This window comes from Sciurus vulgaris (genome assembly GCF_902686455.1).
Source record: "Sciurus vulgaris genome assembly, chromosome: 4".
NCBI classification, from domain to species: domain Eukaryota; kingdom Metazoa; phylum Chordata; class Mammalia; order Rodentia; family Sciuridae; genus Sciurus; species Sciurus vulgaris.
Genome location: NC_136464.1, coordinates 35,795,011 through 35,803,345, shown reverse-complemented (window position 1 = coordinate 35,803,345; position 8,335 = coordinate 35,795,011). Strand labels below are relative to the sequence as shown.

Genomic DNA, 8,335 nt, shown 5'->3' with positions numbered 1-8,335 from the left:
TTCGGTTGAGAACTGTCACCCTCGGAGTGCGCCAACCCGCCCGCACCAACCAGACGCCGATCTCAGGTCGGCCGCGCGGGTCGCTCTAGCCAGCATCTCTATGGTTCGGGGACTCTCCAGGTCGCAGTTTGACCGCTCCGGCTTGTGCGCGTGCGCGAGCCCGGGCGCGTGCCCGCCCTCTCGCAACTCCCAGAGCCCGCCGGTGGGAGGGGTGGGTCTGGGAACGTTGCGGCGGCCGCGGCCGCGGCCCCGACACCAGCACCAGCACCTGGGGCGGTTCTGTGCGCTGGCCTGTGCCGGGATTCCTCCGCCGCCGGCTCGGGCCGCGACTGCCCGGCCCTTAGATGGTGGGTCCGGAGAATGCCGGAACCTGCTCGGGAAGAAACGCCAAGTTGTTCCCGGTGCCGGCGCCGGAGCCCGTGGGCCAGGACGGGAAGATGATCCAGGCCACGGGCGGCTTTGGCGGAGGCGTCGGCGCTGTGGAGCCGCCGGAGGAGGCTGAGGAGGAGGAGGAGAAGACGCCGCCTCAGCAGCTGCTGCAGCGTTACCTCGCGGCGGCCGGGGAGCAGCTGGGTCCGGGGCTGTGCTACTGCCCCCTCCCCGCTGGTCAGGCCGTCGCCCCGCCGCCTTCTGCAGCCCCGCGCTCCGACGCCCGCCCTCAGGGCTCCGGCTCTAAGCACCACGGCGCGGAGGCGGCGGATCCTCGCGCGCCGCGACACGGAGGCATGACCAACGGGGACTCGGGCTTTCTGCTGGGCCAGGATTGCCGTGACCTGGAGGAGGCTCGAGGGCTGGCTCGCGCCGGCGGCCCGGAGTCGCGTCGCCACCACCCCTGCGGCCGTCTCCTCTCGGAGGGGCCTGGCGACGAGGGCGCGGACGGCGCGGACAACCCGTCGGACTGGGCCGCGCCGCTGGAGGACCCGCTGCGAAGCTGCTGCTTGGCGGCCGCGGACGCTAGAGAGCCCGAGGGCGCGGGCAGCGGCTCAGGGGAGAGCCCCGCCGGCCGTGGCAGCCAGGACTTGGAGCCGCCGAGAGCCGGCGCAGGGGCTGCCGAGGAGGGCGCGCCCCCCTCGAGCTCGGCCAGGAGGACTAGTGGGGGTGTGGGCGCGGAGCCGCGCCACGGCTTCCCTGACGTCCACTTGAACTCTCGGAACACGTTCGAGGTGAGCCGCTGCCAGAGCGCCGGCGACCACTTGCCCCCGGTTGGGGTGCCGGTGCCCTCGCCCGCGGCTGAGCAGGGCCCCGCAGGGACCTCGGCCCGGGCTCGACGGAGTGGTGGCTTCGCCGACTTCTTCGCCAGGTACAGCGCAGGCTGCGCGGGGCCTGGGGCGGGGCCGGGCCGGAGCCTTCCGAGAGCTGCTTGGAAGGCTGCCTCCGTGCGGCCCCCGCGCGTCGAGACTTAGCTTTGATTTGTCACTAGGGGGAAAGGAACTGGGTCGGCTTTGTGTTTCGGGTGGAAGTTGTGAGCTCTGTGTGGAGCAAATCTTTCCTTCGCCCGGAGGCTGTACGTGCATTCACACCTGGACTCTGCATTCAGGTCTGGCCAACCTGTTAGTGCTGTATCTGCACTTGCCTCTTCCGGAAAAGCATAACCTTGGTCCCCATTTTCTTTTTAAAATATTTATACAACAAGGATTTGCATGGGTTGGGGGTCAGTAGAGGCCTCCAGAGTGTGATTGTGAAAGAAAAGGGAAGTCATTTTGCAGAGCAGTTTATTTCCGTGGAGTCTAGGATCATTCAAGTAGTTTGGGAATTCTTGAAATCAGAAGTGGTTGTATTTCATAATGTTTAGTCATTTGTTTCAGTGGCCTTTACTAAAATGCAGTCGGTTTGGTGTTTAGATTTAGATAACAGCCTTTTAAGCCAAATTGCTATAGTTCTGTATCTCTTTCTGCTTCTCCTAGGTAAGTCTCTTTTTTATTCCAGACACTGTGCGACCATAATTGATATTTCTTACTCCTCCTTTATTGTCTCTTTCCCCTGCTTGTTTAAATTTACAAATAAAGTATCAAGTTTCTTAAATCAAGGGTGGGAAATCCTAATATTGTGTTACTCATAGAACAAAATATATAGTAGTGAACTCTGGTTTGTAGTTGCAAAAATATATTTAAAGCTTGCACGGGCAATATTCTAAAAGGTCTCAGTGTGAGTTGAATTTATGTATTTGTGACACATTGTGGCCTTGGGTGTTCATATTTTGATGTCAGGTATCAGGCAGTTTTAGACCAGGAAAAGGCCTTGGAGATCACCAGTTCAACCAGAGTGCCCTGAGTGCTTGTTGTGGTGCCAAGAATTGAGAACAGATATGATTTGGACAATGGTCTCTGACCTGGAGGTGGAGTGCAGGGTAGTGGGGATTAAGTTAGAAAACAAATAGTTGTATCTGCATTGTAATTTATGAATAGCAACAAGGAAAATCTATTCAATAGAAGCTTTCATCTTAGGAGTAGACAGAAATATTCATCAAATTGATTTTTTTTTCAACTTGTAGACTAATAGCACTTTTATTAATATAGCTTGATGATATTTATATGATCATAATATTCATATATATCAGAGTACTGGATTTAAAGTCAGAAACTTAGGTACCCTGAAGTTAATTTCTTTAAATTTTTTTCTTGATTGAGATCTAAATGTCAAGAGTCTAAAAATTATTGCTTCCTTTATATGACCTTCTGGGGAAAGGACAGAGTCAGAGGCACAATTTTTCTTTTAGTATTTAGCTAAAACCTTAACTGGATTGTAAACATATTAGAGGGAGGGACTGTGAATTTTTTTTTTTTTTAGTCTGAATCTACAAATCTAACACCCGTATGAACTCCATCCATTCAAGTTAGGTTGAATTGGTAACATTCAGGTATTCCCCTTTGTTACTATTCTCTAGAAAGTGTAATTTTGAACAAATCCTCCAACTTCAGGTGAAATAACCAGAAATTCATTTCGTCCAAGCAAACCAAGAGGTTTTTTGTTTTCTTCCTGTGTGTAGTTGTCATCCTCAACTCAGGCTCCTGGTGAGGGATTCCTTGGAATTGGCTTGTCCTGGAATGGATTCTTTTTCTTGGGTGCAACTTCTCCTAATTTAATTTTTAGATGAGGATGCTCACTGCCTAAAGAAGTTCAGTTAGCTAGTTGTGGACTGGAATGGAAAACTGACTCTTGATTCTTATTTCCCATTACAATCAGTCACAATCTCTGTTCACTTTGTGGCTCTTTCTCTCCCACCTGTTTATTTTCTTTGCTGCCTTTCTCCTTCCTTTCTCACTTCATTTTCCTTTAAGTGGGCAACAATCTATAACAGACATTTTAGAAAGTAGCTTCATGCTTCTTTTAAGTAAAGGGGGGAACATTGGCAATTTGTTACTACAAAGTATTGTATTCAATTAAGACACATCACTGATAGTAACTTCATTAACTAGGGTAGGAATCATGTAGGAGATGCAGGAATTTGTTTAGGATGGGACTGCTCTAGTTTTGGAGGCCCTCAGTGATCACTTCCTGCTGTCCTTTCCTTATTGATAAAGTAAGTTCTATTTCAGTCCCTGTTGAGAGCTTGCTTCAACTTCACATGGACACCTTTCTGTGATTATAATGACCGTTATGGGAGCCCTAGCAGTAAACTTTCCTCAGACCCTTGACCCTGTCCTGTGTATAAAAATTGAAATTTTAGAGGGGTGCTACTACTTCCATGTTCACCAAATCAGCAGTGAGGAGAGAGAACTTTTTTGAAATCTATTGTGTTTCCAGGCTAGCCTTTATTCCTCAAGGATCTCTTTACTTGTCTTCCTTAAAAATTAAGTAGCTTTAGGCTGGATATGGTGGTGCATGCTTGCAGTAGTAGCAACTCAGGAGGCTTGTGAGTAGCCTTGACAACTTGGTAAGAGCCTGTCTCAAAATAAAAAAAATTTAAAAAAGATTGGGGATGTGGCTCAGCCGCAAAGCATGCCTGGATTCAATCCTCAGTAGGGGCGAGGGGGAATCAAACAAAAAACCCCCAGCTTTAAACCATTTTTATGGGTCCTCCAAGCAAACTCACTATCTTTTTTATTTGGTGGTGGTGGGCTATACTGAGAATTGAACCCAGGGTTCCCCAGAAGACTAGGTAAGCACTCTACCACTGAGCTACATCCCAACCCTTTTTATTTGAATTTGAAACAGGGTCTGGCTAAGCTACTGAGTCTGGCCTTGAACTTGGAGTCCTCCTGCCTCAGACTCCTAAGTAATTGGGATTACAGTCATGTGCCAATGTGCCTGGCTAAATTCATGTTTTAATTGTTTTCAAACATTCTTTGAAATAGAATGGTTTATTTTCGCACACACAGTAGTAGACCTCAAATATTTGCTGGCTAAATATTACAAATGTGAACTGAGTTAAAAAGCATGCTTAAAAATACAGGATGTTTTTTAATCTGTTGAAATGAGAGGGTTGCCAGAGATAGAACTATCCCTTTCAACTCTAAATTCTATGTTGAATGCTTTTTTTTTTTTTTTTTTTTTTAGTAAAGGTCTAACTCCACCTCAGGGTAATCATGCTAAACATCAGTAATCTTTGTTTAGTCTCTCATGTGTAGATCACCAGCTCTAATTATTTTTTCTTCTGCAAATTCTAGATTTTTTTCTTACAAATTGGGATTGTGCTTGTGCAGCACTCACGTACATATGTATAGAAAGCCCTGCGTGAGACAGAATAGGGTAATAAGTAAATTTTACGTCAATTAACTAGAATTTGAGACTAACTTCCAGACCATGAATTATTTCTTGAAGGTTGCCAGTATTCCATCTGTTGACCTAGTATAGTAGTTTCTGGCAGTTGGTATACTGGAAAATTACCTGAAAACACATTCAAGAAATTAAAGTCTGTAATCTACAACTTTCACCTAATTAGATTCAGGGGGTCTGCTTTTGGCAGGTGAATTTGGGTATTTTTGTTTGTTTTGTTTGTGTTTTTAGAAAGTTGTCCCCAGTTGATTTGAGCTATCAAGTAGGTTTTTAGTGACCTGAGGATTTAGATTCCTTAATCTTAGGTGGCATCTTCAAACTGTAGGATGACATAGTGGTTAAAAATGCTGGTTCTGGAGTTAGATTGCCTGGATTTGAATTAACTTACCAGCTGCGTAAGTCTGGAATTCTTTGGATCTTAAGCAACCTTCCATAAAAGGTTGTCATGGGATTGTCATGAGAATTAAAGAGATAATATTCTAAGTGCTTTGTATTTATTGTGGCATATAGTGAGGATTCAAATGTTATAATTCAGACTATAGCAAGACTATCATAATCCTTTATCCAACTCTACCACTGAAATTCACTGATTTAAGGAAGAGACTAGAATGAATAATAATAATAATTATTATTATTATTATTTTACTATCTGAGGAAGCATTTCACAATTTGTGTAGTAGACTTTAAGACATAATTTTTACGTGGAATCAGGTGGGTGGTAATCTGGATATGATGTAGTGATATAAAATTTCCAGAAGTTATGAAGCTTTGACTAAAAAGCAAATTTGAGAAGGAACTGAAAGGAGGGAATGTTGAGAAAGACTTAAATATATATATCTTTTATTATTTTAAGGGACTTTTATAGACAGGCAAAGGCAGTTTTTCAGTTTAAGTTCATGAAATGTTTAACTTGGCTTACTCACACATTTTGTACTTACTATGTTGTGGTGGGAAGTTTTTGGGAAAGAGTGGAAACATTTGGAGATTTTGAGGCAATACATCTGTTATGCATCTCTAAATGTATTCAGAAAGGGAAAGCAAGTCCTTTTTGAGACTGCTTATTTCATCCTACAAACTGTTAGCTACATCAAGAATTGTGCCCAAATAGTTCTGCATAGTTCTGTTCCCAAATAGTTGCTTAGAACCTATTACTGTGATTCTTAAACTTTACTTTTTAAAATTACTTGGAAGGAGGGAGAATTATTAAGAATGCATAATGCAGATTCCTTGAGACCCCACTTTTGATTCAGTAGATCCTTGGTGGAGTCCACCAGCAATCTACTTTTTTTTTTTTAATTACTGGGAAATAAACCCAGGCATGCTTTACTATGGAGCTACATCTCCAGTCCTTTATATTTATATTTTGAGATAGGGTCTCACTAAGTTTGAGGCTGGTCTCAAACTTTGGATCTTCCATGGTACCTGGAAGGAATTCACATTTTTCACTTTTTTTTTTTTTGGTCTTAGGGACTGAACCCAGGAACTCTTTATCATTGAGCTACATCCCTAGCCCTTTTTATTTTTCATTTTGAGACAGGATCTCACTAAGTTGTTTAGGGCCTTGCTAAATTGCTGAGGCTGGCCTTGAATTTATGATCCTCCTGCCTCAGCCTCTGGAGTTGCTGGGATTATAGGTGTGCCCCCCACCATACTCAGAATGAAATCCATATTTTAAAAAAGCCTCCTACCTCCCCCATGATTCTGTTGCAGGGAGTTCCTGGACTGTAGTCATTGAAATACTGGCCTAACTGATGTGCACATTTCTTCAAGTAGTTGCTTAAAGAAGATGTAATACACATTTATACCTTACATTGCTTTATTGATTTAAAATTGGGTCATATTTAGGTACTGTATAATTGATGAATGTAAACAGATACAATAGACCTGATACATCCTAATGTAGCAGTATTTGCCAACTTTTACCAAGTTGAGAAATGATGTGTGCCTAATAAAATCTTAGCTTCCTTTTTATTAATGGGAAGGATCTTTTGCCTTTTATGCTGTTTAGATCATCATGCTTGCCTGTTTTGTGAAACACTTTAAGCTGTAAGAACTTCTTCAGGTCCCTTGAGTGTGGCAGCATAACTCTACCTTTAGTACAGCTTATCAAAAAAAGGTTAGTTTTTCTCCCTTCTGCTGGTAATTGTAATTCTTTTCCATGCCTTTAAGAAGTCTTGCATGTTGCACATGACTTACTCCCCTCCAAAATTTGCTGCTTCAGCCTTTCTTGAACTTCTTGTTTCTGTGGCTAAAAGAAAAGAGGGAAACCCATGTGACTGTCTGGGTTTTCAGCAGGCTCTTTCCTGCAATTAAGAGAAGTTTATGTTAGAAAACCAAGCTAGCTAGTTTGAGAGTGATCTTGATAATATGTTTAACTTTCCTTTAAATTTGGGTTTTCAGTTTCTTTTTAATTTGAATTTTATGCTGGATATATTTTTTTGTGTGTGTGTTAAAAATATTTCAGTCTACCTGTAACCCCACACAGATTAAAATTTTAAATTTATTTTTAAAATATATTTTTAGATGTTGATAGACCTTTATTCTTTTATTTATATGTGGTCCTGAGAAGCAAACCAGTTTCTTACACATGCTAGGCAAGTGCTCTACCACTGAGCAACAACTACAGTCCCTAAAATATTTTAAATTTGGAAATGAGTATGATAGTTTTGAAATCAAATTATGTGCTATTTTCTCATATTTTCCTAAATGGGGTCATATATATTACCAATCTCATATTGGACATTATTGAGAATTTTCATATCTGGTTTTCATCTAGATTATTTATAGCCATTTTAATCAAGTAGGAAAAATTCTTTTTTATTGTTGTCCCTGGAAAAAGTTATTCAAGGACTATAACAGCTTACTTTTCTTTTTTTTTCTTTTTTCTTTTCTTTTTTGAAAATCAGGACAAGGGATATACAATAAGGTAATGAGCAGAAGATAAAGAAAATTGGAAGGATTGGAAGTATGGTTAGAAATAAGAGACACTGTTGACATTGAGTTTGAGGAGGGTTGCATAGACAATAATTGCTCCATAGAACAAATGTTAGGTAGAAGTTAGCCTTCGATAGTAGTTAGTACTTTGGCTTGTGGGCTTCAGAGTATTAGTACAGATTATATCTTTCAAATTTTTCTACTCTGCCTACCCAATGCCTTTATGGATATTTCTTTTTAAATTTTTTAAAATACTTTTTTAGTTGTAAATGGACATAATACCTTTATTGTATTTATTTATTTTTTAAAATTTTTTTAGATGTTGATAGACCTTTATTTTATTCACTTATTTATATGTGGTGCTGAGAATCGAACCCAGTGCTTCACACATGCTAGTCACGTGTTGTACCACTGAGCCACAACCCCAGTCCCTATATATTTATTTTTATGTGATGTTGAGGATTGAATCCAGTGCCTCACACATGCTAGTCACGTGCTGTACCACTGAGCCACAACCCTAGCCCTTTATGGATATTTCTAACTACTTCTTTTCTTTAAGATACTTTTCAAGCCTCTTCCTCTTAACATCTCCATCATTCACAGCTTTTTAAGAGGCCATATTGTGCAACTGAAATATTTTGAGTGACAGTTGTTTGTATGAAAAGCTTAATTTAGGCTGTAAAAG

The 8,335-nt window shown here is 42.3% G+C and overlaps 1 protein-coding gene across 1 annotated transcript in view; it reads left to right on the top strand.

Moving 5' to 3' along the window:
- The first annotated feature begins 207 nt into the window (after positions 1-207).
- TBC1D12 (TBC1 domain family member 12) overlaps positions 208-8,335 on the top strand; it is a 79,753-nt gene continuing 71,625 nt past the window's right edge. Inside the window, exon 1 of the mRNA XM_079138695.1 lies at positions 208-1,300. Within this exon, the coding sequence (XP_078994821.1) occupies positions 345-1,300 (956 nt within the window). The 5' untranslated portion in view covers positions 208-344. The remainder of the gene's footprint in view (positions 1,301-8,335) is intronic.